At 38.3% G+C, this 14499-nt stretch overlaps 2 protein-coding genes and 1 pseudogene across 2 annotated transcripts; 2 read left to right on the top strand and 1 right to left on the bottom strand.

Moving 5' to 3' along the window:
* The first annotated feature begins 259 nt into the window (after window positions 1–259).
* LOC136284015 (QRFP-like peptide receptor) lies at window positions 260–2077 on the top strand. The gene has a single exon (XM_066173718.1). The coding sequence runs from the start codon at window positions 520–522 to the stop codon at window positions 1522–1524; it is 1005 nt and encodes a 334-aa protein (XP_066029815.1). The 5' UTR covers window positions 260–519; the 3' UTR covers window positions 1525–2077.
* A 4805-nt stretch (window positions 2078–6882) lies between these two features.
* LOC136284032 (uncharacterized) lies at window positions 6883–7820 on the top strand (annotated as a pseudogene).
* A 487-nt stretch (window positions 7821–8307) lies between these two features.
* On the bottom strand, window positions 8308–12608 carry LOC136283880 (protein downstream neighbor of son homolog). Its single transcript, XM_066173405.1, has 3 exons — window positions 11675–12608; window positions 10024–10475; window positions 8308–9212 (listed from the first exon to the last, which is right to left on the bottom strand). Exons 1-3 carry the CDS (start codon window positions 12588–12590, stop codon window positions 8916–8918), a joined length of 1665 nt encoding a protein of 554 aa, XP_066029502.1. The 5' UTR covers window positions 12591–12608; the 3' UTR covers window positions 8308–8915.
* Window positions 12609–14499: the final 1891 nt, after the last annotated feature.

The following is a 14499-nucleotide window of genomic DNA, read 5'->3' as shown; positions in this document are numbered from 1 at the left end:
AAACCTCCAACCAGTCAACTGAGTAACGAGCCTACTGAGTAAGTTCTGGGCTGGATTAAACTTTCGATGACAACGTGATTAAAAATGAGTCCTTAATAAAAATGTCGGTGTAGAATATTGTCATTTGATTGATTGACTAGTTTTAACACGTCATCATTATCAGTAAACATCTGTTGCTGGGATATTTCTGGAGTCTTTTTCTTGTCATTTCGTCAATAGTAACAATAATGATTTCAATAATAGGAACAACTTTCGAAAATTCTCCTTTTTTCTCCAACCATACTCTGAATTGGAAAAGTATATCGATAAGATAACTCCGACTCTGGTTATCTGTTGGAGGAAGTTTCGGGTGTAGACTGCCGATTTTCTCAAATTTCTAGGCATGTTTAATAATTAAGCATGTTTTATTTATATAGATAGATATGATTCATAAGCTATGTTTTTCCGGCTTTGGTAGAATATAAGTGGCCTTCGCAGAGCTGCTGGCTGAAAACAAAACTGATCTCCTGGCACCGCAATATGTCAGCAAACGTGACAGCAACGATGAATGGAACACAGTCCATGTCGAGCTGCTTCAACCCCACAGCGACAAGAATTGGTGAAACCTTTGCCTACTGTCTGCTATTTGTTGTGTCGCTGGCTGGAAATATCCTCATTGGAATTATTGTCTACAAGGAGAAAGCTCTGAGAACAACAATCAACATTTTGATTGTAAACATGGCAATATCCGATCTGTTGTTCTCGATTATCTATTTTCCTGCACTTTTTGTAAGGTCAAACACAGCCAGCCACTGGCTGCTCAGCAGTCCATTTGGCCAAGCGTTGTGCAGACTAAAGTATTTCGTTAATGATGTCTCCATTACTGTGTCCATTCAGAGCCTAGTTCTGATAGCAGTGGATCGATTTGTAGCTGTGGTATTTCCTCTCCGTCCCTCACTGATCAGTTCAAAGCGATGCAGGCTCTTCATTCTCGTAATTTGGGTCGTCGCCATGGCAGTCTGTTGCCCACACTTGCTTGTGTGGAAATTTGTCGAGAATACAGAAGGGCTGGTTTGTCAGCGGGAGTGGAATGACAAACTTAGAGAGTCCTCATGGATTGAAAATTACATTCTGGTAATGATCATTGTATTCATCTATGTCCCTTTGGTTTTGATTGCCATACTTTACTTTTCCATTGCCGTAAGAATTAAATCGCAGAAGATTCCAGGTGAGCCTTCAGTAAACGCAAGAAAACAGCGCTTGAAGAGAGAAAGAAGTGTTCTGAAGATGTCCGTTGCCATCGTGTTCGTTTTTGCAGTATGCTGGCTGCCATTCAGTATCGTTCTCCTCTTATTCTTGTTTTCATCAGACAGCGCCATGATATCATCTTGTGCCCTCCAATACTCTATACATATTGTCCTTTTTCTGGCTGCATTATACTGCGCTGTAAACCCTTGTGTCTGTTTCATATTCAGCGGTAATTATCGTCAAGGTCTTAAGAACCTCCTCGGCTGTTTCTCTACTAATAGAGCTGCCCAGACATAGTTGTTGCCCCAATTTTTTGCACACTGTTCAGTATTATTCGAGGAATCAAATTTGTTTCCCATGCCAACAGTTGGTTTCCCACATTTTTAATCGCTGTTTTTGTTTTCTAACTTGTAAGGTCAAACCTTTTTGTAAACTCGTGCATTTAGCATATCATATCGAAAATAACAGTCAAGCTCTTACAAACATCGCTTTATTGCATCCAAAATGTTTGAAGTAGCACTCAGTGAAATTCAGTTAATAAATAGAAGAGAGTATTACGATTTTTCCTTTTTTTCCTCGTTTATCTATTTTCAGCTGCACATGAAAAAGAACAACGTATTTACCGAGATGAACTGCGATCTCTATAGGATACGTTAAATCCAGTTGTTTCCCAAAACTTGTAAATAATATTTATTTAATACATTTACGTTAGTTTACCTTATAGCAAGAGAAACTTTGTTCAACGGTTCAAACCGTTTTTTGAACTCTGACTTAAGGATTTCGGTTGTATTGTGTACAGTTTGCGGTTAGTAAAGTTTTACACTCTTCGTGTAAAATAAAGAGGTTTCCAATCACTATGTGATAGAAAAAGAAAAAGTAAAATCTACTTGACATCTAATATTACAAATAAATATTATCAAGAAAGCAATGGGAACTAGTTCTGTTTCTGTTTCAGCTTCAGATTATTTGTCATCACGGTCATTCCTTTTTATGGAAAACAAGAGTTTTGGGGAAAAAAAAACCCTAATGGATCGAAAATTGCCTCTCTTCCTGAATTCTAACGAATACTGAGTTAACTTTAAAAACCTTTAGTCATATCTCTTTGCCTTGAGAGTAAATGTTACAGAGTCCATTAGGAGATCAACCGAATTTAAAAAATTTTACATGAAAAAACCGAACTTTTGACGTTCTTCTGGGAGGGACAAACCCTGGAGAAGAAGAGGCCGACCTAATGATGAGGACTATAACTAAAAGTACGTATGAGAGTAAGCAAAGTGCAGGCTCAGAACTTGTCTGACTCCTGTGAGCCTCATAACGGGGAGAGAGCCTAAAAAGCATCTGCACATTTTACTGCGCATGTCGAAGTTGCTTGGGCTCATAATGGAAACCGTGTAGAGGGTAGCAAAGCTGTCTGACTCTTGTGAGTCTCATATTTACCGTGCAGAAATATATCAATAGATGTGATCTGCTTATCATGGAAACTTTGAAAAGAGAACATTTTACCGTTTCAATGAGCGACATATGCCCAAAAGAGCCCCTAAATTACAGGGTGACCCTATTCAATGGAATGATAGAACGCTGGAACCGTGGACGGTAGAACGGCGGAATAGTTGAATGGCGGAATATCCCAAAACCCGTCTTAAGAAGTGAAATAGCGGAATATCCCAAAACGCGGAATGCCTTTTTGTATGAAACAAAAGTCTCACAAAATAGAATTGTGATGAAATACGAAAATAATTCAGAGAGCATTACATGAAACACTTATGAAAGGCTGTTTCGAAAAAGCAAATACATCGCAGAACTGGCTACTTAGCATAAAATGAGCGAAACGATCTGATTCAAAAACTATTACATGCCTAACCTATTCTGAATAACAGCTGGCCATCTGTCGGGTTTTAATTGATGTTTTGGTGCGAATTATTATTTTGGGGTGTATAAGGTAGGAGGATTAGCGCAGATTGAAAATCAAACAAAATAAATATAAGCATCTGTAAGATATCCTTGCATCTAAAAATTAGGGAACCTATTTTTCTCTGTCTCCAATTTTTGCTACAATTGTAAAAATTGTTGTTGAAGTACAAAAGTTCGAATTTTGCATCGAACAGTTAAAGTAAAAATTAAGTGTAAATTTTGTACTATTTTCTCGTTATAAAAGAATAGGTGGCTTCTAGGGTCAGAGAGCAGCTTGCTGAAGACGACACTGATCCTACAGTTCCAAGAATGTCGGCAAACGTTAGTGCGACGGTGAACGGAACACAGGTAACACTGAACTGCTTGAATCCAGTAGTAAAGAGGATTGGTAAAACCTTTTTTTGCGGCCTGTTACTTGTTTTCTCAGTGTCTGGAAGTTTTTTTCATCGCAACAATTGTCCACAAAACTAGATCCATGAGAAAGCCTATCAACTTTTTCTTGGTAAATATGGCCATATCCGATCTTCTGTTTCTTTTTTTCCTTTTTTACACACAACACAAATGCTCGGCTCCTGGTTGATCAGCGGTCCTCTTGGAGATGCGTCGTGTAAGCTGACTGTCTTCTTGGGAGATATCTGCTTTAGTGTGTCTATTCAGAGCCTAGTTTTAATAGCATTCAATCGATTTGGAGCTGTATATTTTTCCCTCCGTCCCTAACTGATCAGTTCAAAGCTGTGTCAGTTCCTCATTCTTTTCACTTGGATCATCGCTATTCTTACCAGCACCTCGATGAAATAAGTTAACAAATGGAAGCTATTTCCATGGTTTTTCTGTTTTTTCTATTTTTTCAGTTGGTAGTTGTTTTACGATCGCAACTAGTTATTACACTTTTGTTTTTGATTTTTTTTTTTTTTTTTTTTTTTTGGCGGGGGGGGGTCTGTTTATTTTCAACTGAACCGTATAGAATGAAAAATTACGTCACTGAGATAAACCGGATTTCCCTCAGACCGATCAGGTCCAACTATTTCACGAAACTTGGAAATAATCATCAATCGAAATGTCGGCTTTGAGAACTAACTTACTTAAATCCTATTTACAATTTACGTTATAGCAAGTCAAACTTAGTTCATTGGTTCAAACCATTGTATGAACTCTGCTGCTTGTTTTCCGGTTCTACAGTGTTTATTCCCTTACCACCTGTAAATAAAGAGTTTCCGATCAGTTAGAGAGGAAATGAGCAAAAGTTAGATCGAAATGAAATCCAATACGAAAAATAAATGCAATCGACTCCCGATAACTTGAACCTTTAAGGAGAATTGAAGAAGGTTCCACTGAGTTACCGGGAGTTCGAGTTAACGGGAATTGAAAACAAGGGCTCGGGAATGAGGGAAAAACGGTTTTTACTGTTTTTCGTCTTATAAAGTATACATTTTAACCCTTTACCTCCCATGAGTGACCAAGAGAGAATTTCTCCTTACAATATCAATACAATATCAAGGATAGAAGTGATGAGAATAAAGTTAAATATAAATTAGGGGATTATTAGTTGATCCAATACCAAATTCTCCAGATTGACATCATAAGAATTGTACGGCGGACCGTAAGGAGAATTACTAATGAGATCTTGGGAGTTAAAGGGTTAATACAATTCAATTACAGAGAAGTCGAACGAAAACGGAACACAAAATTACTGAAAATTACCTGAGTTAGCGGGAAGCTCGAGTTATCGAGGGTTTGAGTTACCGTGGATAAAACTGCTAGAAATGTTTGATGGAAATCCAGGGGAAATCGGTTTTTATTCAAGTTAACACGCGGGGTTCAAGTCAGCAAGGGAAGATTTATGAGTGCATGCGTTCGTTTAAGGCAATGGGGATGGGAAAATGCTAGACGATATACTTCACTTTCAGTTTTACCTGAAAAAGATGTCAGCTTTTGAAACACCATTGCGGCCACCAAAAACGCCAGACTACCGTCCAAATCTGGACGAGGCGATGGAATTAACGTACACTGATCCGAACCTAGAACCGGACCCAGAGGATAGCCCTCCAAGCCGTCAAAAAGAAAACCTTCCGAGGAATAGCCGATCCACGCAGCAGCCAAGGAAGAGGAAACATGAAGACACTATCAGCGCTATCCAGTTCAAGAAGCAAAAAACTGAAACCTCCATTTTAAAACTGGAGAGACACTTACAACAAAAGATTTGCCCTAAGTCGCTTCAAGACAAGGCGAAGGCAAACGTCACGCCTGACGAAACCTTTCGACAGGAAATAAGCGCTATTAAAAGTCACGCCGAAGAACAATACGTTAGCGCCCTAGTGCGCTTCCATCAGCGTAGACTTGTTAGTCACAAGAACAAACTTGAAAAGGCTAATATTGCCAAGTCTCGATCACAATACAATGTAAATACACGTGAAAGATCACGTTCGCCCTTGAGGAACATTGTAAATACTGATGTCGACAGGATAGACAAAATAGAAAATCAGCTTTCAGAGCTGAAAGATCTTATATGTACACGCTTTCAGAGTGATAATAAACATGTTGAAAAGTACAACAGTGTCATCTCTGAAAAATCAGTCGCCAAACCCACTACAGCAAAAAGGCTATCCAAGAATAATAAACGCAAAAAGCGTAGAAAAAATACACTACACAAGCGAGTGACTACAGAAAGGGAGAAAAATGAAAAATACCTTAAAAACCTTTCAGACAATACATTAACTGATCACCAAGTCAGCGTGTTAGCAAAAGGGCTCAAATTTATTGAAACACCCGTGACAAATGAAAATAAGATCAGGCAACAATTGTTGCGTGACTTCGAACAATTCGCTAGGCGAATGAGACTTAGATATATATTCCACAGGAATGACAAGGAACCACATCCTTTCCACGTCAAATCAAACTGGATACCACCAGTACAACCTTCTATTGCCCTTGAACGCTACTTGGAAAATATCAAGTTAAGCCTTGCTGAAATAGAAATAACAAAGCCAAAACACAACCTGTCATACAACGAACACAAAGCAGTCAAAGAACTGCAAAACAATACTGCCATTAACCTTAAACGTGCTGACAAAGGCACCACAACAGTGATTCTCAACAAGAGGGACAAAATTCAAGAGGCCCAGGTTCAGCTCGACAACAGAGACCACTACCCAGGGTCGGCCAGGGTTTTTGTGTATTCGGTATTCAGGGGCGTTTTAAATCGGGTATACGGTATATTGCAGCTTAAATATGGGTATTCAGTATATCACTTTCTTTGAATTTCAGGTATAAAGTATTCAAAGCTTCGATTATTTTGGGGTATATTTGGAGGAATTTGGGGTATTTTGGGGTATTTTGTCGATTTTTTTTCGGGTATATTGGTATTCCACTACCCCCCCTGGCCGACCCTGACTACCGACCTCTTGAAAACCCCATGGTCCAAACACATTAAAAAAAGTTAATGAGCTTATTGCTCAACTGCACAATGGCAAACATATAGACGATATGACAAAAAAGTGGCTTTCACAGACTCCCAATCCGCCCAGAATACCGATTTTCTACACTTGAACAAAAATCCACAAACCTTTGCCAGTGGGTAGACCGATTATATCGGGCTGCGAAGGACCAACTGAAAGGATATCATCTTTTGTGGATCATTTATTACAGCCTATTGCTCAAAAGCAAAAATCCTATCTCAAAGATACAACTGATTTCATCAACTTTATAGAGAAAACGCAAGTGTCAAATGATACTATTTTAGTATCAATGGATGTAACAAGCTTGTACACAAACATCCCACAAGAAGAGGGTATCACAATAGTATGCCAAGCATACGAAAAATACCACAATAACAGCCCTCCCATTCCGTCCCACTACTTAAAACAAATGCTCGGGCTTATACTGAAAAATTCGTTCCAGTTCAACGGAGTAAACTATCTCCAATGTTTTGGAACTGCCATGGGAACACGAATGGCGGTTGCTTTCGCCAACCTCTTTATGGCAGAAATTGAAACAAAACTGCTTCACCAAAGCAGTATCAAGCCGAGAGTATGGAAGCGTTACATTGACGACGTTTTCTCCCTGTGGGATGTTCGTAAACAAGACATTGATCTATTCATAGAACAAGCTAACACGTTCCATCCAACTATAAAGTTCACGGCTGAAATCTCAGAGACTGAAATCACATTCTTAGACACGGTTGTCTACAAAGGTGAAAGATTCCAAAACGAAGCTATCTTCGACGTCAAAACTCATTACAAACCGACCGAGACCTTTCAATATACACACTATTCATCTTGCCACCCGCCAGGTGTTAAGAAAGGCTTTATTAAAGGAGAAGCTATCAGACTTCTAAGAACAAACTCCTCGGAAAGAAATTTCCAGGAGGCCATGTGTAATTTCAAAACACGACTTGAAGCACGTGGTTACCCAAAAAGCCTAATTTAAAAAACGTTATCTGAGGTCTCGTTTGCCGTAAGGCAGTCGACACTTAAAAAAAACAAACCAAAAAAACTAAAGGCAAAATATTGCCTTTTGTGACAGCATACCACCCAGGGGTTAAACGTTTACAACAAATACTGACGCAAGAATGGAACCTCATCCAAAATCAGCCACTGCTGAAAACAATTTTCAAAACGCCTCCGATTATATCATACAAAAGAGGTAAATCGCTCAAAGACATACTCGTCAGAGCGAAGCTTTAATTAAAGGCTTTTGCGTCGCAAACGTAAAACCACACAGGGGAGTCTGTGTAGGCCTGTCTATGACCTTTTCACTTTTTGAGCAAGAATTTGCAACATGGGCGTTTGAGAAAAAAGACTTATAAATGTTTTTGTTCTGTACTTTAAAACAATTCTGGTTGTATTAACATTCTCTCAGCTAATGTTGAATACACTGAAGTAGAAGTGCATGGAGTATTCAAGTGATATAGAATCTTTGGTAGCCTTATACTGATCACAGCATGTAGCATGGCAAGTGATATAGAATCTTTGGTAGCCTTATACTGATCACAGCATGTAGCATGGCAAGTGATATAGAATCTTTGGTAGCCTTATACTGATCACAGCATGTAGCATGGCAAGCATTCAATCAAGAGTCCTTGAGATACTTAATACGCCCTTGACTAATATGAGTGCTATAAGGTAACAAATGATTTCATTCCCAATCTAAGAGTTTTGCGTTTTTTTTTATTTTTGCAGAAATGACTGATGTATATGCTGATGTGGTTTGTGAAGTTATGGTTATTTAAGTGACAGTCTCCTTTGGTTATACATGATTGCTTTACAGAAAAAATGTGGAATGGACAGTTACACTTTATTATTTATCATAAAATATGCAAATTGAGGCCTTATTGATTTGGCCCCGGTTGTTGAAGCAGCAAATTTAATCTCCATCTGGTGGAAAGCAAGCTTTTGATGACACTTAAGCACCAGACAGCAATTTATCCATTTTTAGATAACAATTAGACAAGTACCTCTTATTTCTAATTAGTCCTACAATTATAATACAACATTTCATGTCAAGCTGTAAACTTGGAAAAATATGATTTTCATGTCTGCGGATGGATACTCATAATTTATTGTCTGTATAAACCCATAAATAATAAAATTAAAACATTTGTTCCTTGGTTATGTTAGAAAGGCTCCCTTTATAAAATTCAGATCCCTTTAGAATTAAGTTAAGCCAAGTACACTTCTGCTGCCCTGTAAATATTGATTCCATTAAGATCCAGCTGCATTTTAAATTCAAACGACTGTACTTGTTGTGGAAAAATTATTTAAATGGCTGCAGTGACTTACTCAAGTTGTCCAAGAGAAAAGTTTGTCTTTGCAGCTAAGGTCTTTTAAACACATTTCCTTAAGTTTTTCTGCCTCCAGGTAGTGTCTCCACTGTCCATGTGAGATACTTTGCTGTAAATTACACCCACTCTGAATATAGTTTTCCTCTGTTTTAATGCTTGGGACATTAAATGCTACTGATGGTTGGTGCACAAAGAAGGTGGCTTTGAAGTCTCCTCCTTGTGATTCCCTCAGTAGATGACACAGTTCATACAGACAGCCAGGAAGGATTGGACCAGAAATCTCCAGGCTGTATAACTAAAAGGATATCATCACAATTAGAGCACCCTTCATTTAAGAGTTGAAAAACCCAAAACCTAGTAAGTAATCATAGTCACCAATTACAGCAATGAAAACATCTTAAGGAACCAATGAAAATTCACAGTAAACTAAACAAATCATCTGAAGTGCTGGAAATAAATGTGTGTTATTGACCAAGCTTGTTTGATTAAGATGGCTACATATTGACCAAGTTCTTTTTTTGTGCACAATAAACCCATGAGAGTAGTTTATATTTTCTTTGTTTTTCTTGTTTTCTGCAGCTTTTTGCAACTCCATTGCCCACACTGTCCAAAAATTGAAAAAAAAAATTTTAAGTCCCTTCCATGCAATGTATTTTCGAACAGGATCAAAGTGGGAAATCCCAAGCAGGCAAGAGAGGCCCATCTTGCCTGTTGGGGTAGCCAATCAAAGAACAGGATTCACTTCATATTGACCAAAGGCACTGCCAGTGACATCATAAACAACAGTTATTGTCATAGCATGCGTTTTTCAGGTAAGATACTTCTCCTCTTTCCACTTAGTTTAAATTGGCAACATAAAATTTTCAGGTAAACCTAACAAAACATCGGAGGGGAGGGGGATCACTATGCAATACTGTTAGTAGCTTCATAATAGTGGAACAAGAATAAACTGTGTTACATGTTACTGTTTTGGCCAATAGTCTCCAGAGAAAGCATAACCTTTACCTTATTGTTGGGAGAATTATCATTGATCTTATCATGATGGTAGAGCATCTGTAAAGAATAAGGTCAAGAAATATTGAAAATCAATCAAATGTATCCTATACCTGTGTCATAGCCTTAGCTTTTTGATGCTTCGTGGTCCCTTGGTTTACCTTCAGACCCTTTAAAGTGGCTCCTTCAAATGCAACAGGGGCCAGCAGTGTTGGTGGCACCTGAGCTTGTGGTCCAGTGTTAGCTGTTAAACTTTTACAGTTGAGTAGGAAGTTAAACAATGCAAGAGTATCAACTCCTCTCACTAACACTGTAGAAGTTGGTTGTTGATCTAAGCTTCTTAGATTGTTCCTCTGATGTGGTGTAACAACTTTGGGGTTTAACAGTGGAAACTGTTCCGTATCAAGTCCCATGCTTTCTAGCCACTCACACTTGTCAATACTCTCATCATCAGAATCATTCTCAAGCTCAGCATCTTCCTCTTCGTCTGAGTCCTCATCCTGAGATTCAGGCCCAGACTCTTTCTTTCCTTTGACCTCCAAGTGCGGCATGGTAAAGTTAATTCCTGGGATGTGATAATATAATATTGTTATTATGAAGAAAATTAGATTCAAGAGAAAAATAGCCTTTGAAGGGTAAAATTACTGATTAAGTGATTGGGTAATTTCAAGGTAGATTATATTCAATACATCCTGAAAAAAGAAACCAGATGAACACAAGTACTAGAGGGCTAGCCGTGTAATCACTTTAAATCAGGTGAACACAGGGCACGTTGGGAAAACTCAAGATTGTGTTACTTAAACCATGATGCCTTAACTGTTTGCATAATTTTGGTGAGTTTTCCCAAACCATGGGTGTTCAATTGGTTATGTGAACAAGGAAAAGTCTTCAATTGCTGTAATTGAATATAAATTTGTAAAAACACTATAAATCTAAAATGTTACAATCATGTTTACAAATTCTTCTCTAAACAAGTGGTTGCAGCAGCTCAGTTATTTTACTCAAAACCAGTGGCATCTTGGGAGCATTTCTTGTCGGTAGTGGTCAGTACATGTAAGCATACATACAAATTTATTCTGGAGCTCAAATCACATTGTTATATTCCTGGACTTTCACTCAACAAAACGAGAACTGTGATTGGTTGATCTTGGTCACGTGCCCCTGATCAAAGTCCTGACCAGGACACAATTATGCAGTTGTTGCAAGCATGCTGAATACATGTACAACAGCATGTTTTTGCCATATGATTGTTTAAGAGAAAGTCCAAATATAGAACAAAGCACCTAATGTATGGTCCCTTGGGAAACTAGTTAGTTTTGTTTTCTTGAGAGTTCTGATGTTTCCCGAGACAAAGTTGAGGGAAACATCAGGAATCTCAGGAAAACAAAACTAACTATTTCCATGGGGACCAGACTTAATTGTATATTATATCATCCCACTGCTAACAGCTGTTTTCATTGGATCATTGTCTCATCTTGAATAAAATCACCTTGGTTACCTACGTATAAAGGTACAAGGTTACCAGCTCAAGGTTATAAGTGTCTGGTAAAGGTTTTCGATGAACTATTTCTACAATGATTATTGCACCCATGAAACTAATCTGTACAGTGTAATTAAGTATTATCAACTGAGTTGATAACATAAATTGGTCATCTTAAAGAGTTTAAAAGCTGACGTTTTGAGCTGTAGCCCTTTGTCAGAGGGATATCGCAGCACCACAGTTTCTCCCTTTATTCATAAACCTGTACAGTGATGTAGATTTACCTTCACTCCTCAGTGCATCCCGGAAACCTTTGGTCGTGGGTGTTATAACCACTTGAACTGCATCATCCCTGTTTATTCCAGCTGCCTGAAAAAGCATAGTGTTCTGATTTGCAACTAGATAAAAGTAAGGACAAAAACCAACGCGCACCATGTTGAAGACGGAGCGAAAACTGGACACCCAGTCATGGTGAAGAGAAGATGCCATTTCTTCCGTGATTAGAAAATGTCTTTTCGAACTAGTTCTACCATCGGCTGATTTACGTGGAAAAAGTTCAAGCCACGGTAGAGAAGGGTGCATCCAAACTTTGGTAAAGGAACAAAATGATTCAGGATGAGAAGCACCGTTTCCATTTGAATCGATTTCCTTTGTTTGGCAACGAACAAAATGTGACATACCAGCACCTTCCTCAAATGTCTTCAATGTCCCACACCAATTAAACGTCTTGGAAGAAGAAAATCTTACTTTGGTTTTTAAGCTCCAGTCTAAAGGAAAAAATTCTGAACCATCATTCTCGCCGATTTTCTCTTTAGCCACAGTTAGTGGAGAATCAGCAACGTCAGTTTCCAGGCTATTGCCAGTATTTTGCTGTTGTGAGTTATTACTTGTTTCATGAACAGTGTTTGTGGATCTATTTTCCTGATTCTCGTCCAGTCCATCGAGGGCACTAAACAGCCTGCATTCTGTAGTTTTCTCTTCTGCGGAGAGATTCGCCTTTTTCCTCGGAGAACACTTAAACGGATTCGCTCGCTTTAACGCCTGTGAGCGTCCATCTTGAATTCGTCCATTGATAGGTTTCAAGGCGTTTGAAATCCGTTTTGATGAGTTTTGAGTCAGCTTCTTCTTTTTTATCTTCAATTTTATAACTCCTGAAGGTTTTTTAAACCGAATAAGCTCAGGTGAGTGTTTTTCTTCCATGTTAAAAAGCGACAATTATTTTCCTTCAACTTTGCTAGCAACGTTGATTTTTATAAATTCCGCGCCAAAACATCACGTGATATTTACTTTGCTAGTACCCAACCTTCATCTCTTCGTCTCTTCAAAACATCTCATTTCAACCAAGATCTTTTTCGGTAGGTTTACTCTGATAAATGTTTCTAGATAAAAATTTTTTCTCCTGATCCCTGTAATGTTCTTCCAAGTTTTTCCAAATTCCATTTGTTAGCAACGACGGTAATAATACTGGATTCACTTGAAATTTATCGATCTCTACGTTCCGAAGCGTCAAGAATTTTTACGGACTGGACGTTTAATAATCGCCTTGAAATAAGTTCATCACATAAAACTCCGCAAAGTAAATTGACGAGCTAAACGACTTCAAATTATCGCTGGTTACGGCTTCTACCAATTGGGAGAATATTCAAGACGCCGTTTGATGCAGATAGCGCTATGATTATGGAATATCAGTTTTAACAGCTGACGGCTACTAGCTTATTTCGGACAAAATTTCGTTTCCCTTACTTTTGTGGTTTTTTAGACAGACGCAAATTAAACTAGTGCATGTAAGATAACAAATTCTCCAAAATTTCCCATCGAATATTTTCTTAGCCTGTGAAAAGACTGGTCGTTATGAATGATAAAATGGAGTAAAAACGACATGAAATATTAAGTCATATCATGCGGATATTCAAAGATCCATGCCTTTTTCTTCTGCGCAAACCGGCTTAAATGTAGAGAAAATTTTATTTTGCGTGGGTAATATTTACACGAGAAAAACAGTGGTTTCTTTCCCTCGACTGATCCTTGTAATGTTCTTCTAAGTTTTTCCAAATTCCAATTGTTAACAACGACGGTAATAAAACTGGATTCACTTGACATTTATTGATCTCTACGTTCCGAAGCGTCAAGAATTTTGACGTTTAACAATCGTCTTGAAATAAGTTCATCGCAGATAACTCCGCAAAGTAAATTGACGAGCAAAATTACTTCAAATTATCGCCGGTAACGACTTGTACCAATTGGGAGAATATTCAAGACGCCGTTTAATGCAAATAGCGCCATGATTATGGAATATCAGTTTTAACAGCTGACAGCTACTAGCCTATTTCGGACAAAATTTCGTTTCCCTTACCTTTGTGGTTTTTTTAGACAGACGCAAATTCAACTAGTGCATGTAAGATAACAAATTCTCCAAAATTTTCCATCGTAGATTTTCTTAGCCTGTGAAAAGATTGGTCGTTATGAATGATAAAATGGAATAAAAACGACACGCAGTACAAAGTCATATGATGCGGATATTCAAAGATCCATGCCCCTTGCAAACCGGCTGCAATGTAGAGACAATTTTATTTTGCGTGGGTAATATTTACACGAGAAAAACAGTGGTTTCTTTCCCTCGACCAAAGAGAACAAAAACAAAACAAAACAAATTGGAGCTTCCGTCCTGTGTAAGTTGGTGTCTTTCTCTCGGAAGTCTCCGCTGCTATAGAGCCTGATTCTAATAGCAGTAGATCGATTTGGTGCTGTGGTATATCCCTTCCATTCTCCGTTCGTCAACTCAAAGCGGTGTTCCTTGTTCATCCTGGGTACTTGGATTATCGCCATGGCCATCCAGTCCCCTTTCTTTATCGCTAATGAACTTGTTCAGTATCCCACAGCAGTGATAGAGTGTGAGCCTCACTGGGAAAATGTCTTCAGAGATACTTCTGAATTCTTAAACTACGTCGTGGCAAATATAAAAGCACTTTACTATATGCCTATGGTGTTGATTGCCTTTCAATACATTATCATTATTTGTAAATAGAATATGAGAGATGGTAAGTTTTGAGCTCGGTAAGGAAATAGAAAAAGAAAGATGTTTTTCGTCTTGTCACGAGCGTGGGACAAA

Source organism: Pocillopora verrucosa, chromosome 10, assembly GCF_036669915.1.
Source record: "Pocillopora verrucosa isolate sample1 chromosome 10, ASM3666991v2, whole genome shotgun sequence".
NCBI lineage: Eukaryota > Metazoa > Cnidaria > Anthozoa > Scleractinia > Pocilloporidae > Pocillopora > Pocillopora verrucosa.
The sequence above is the reverse complement of the archived record's forward strand: the minus strand, read 5'-3'. Positions and strand labels throughout refer to the sequence as shown.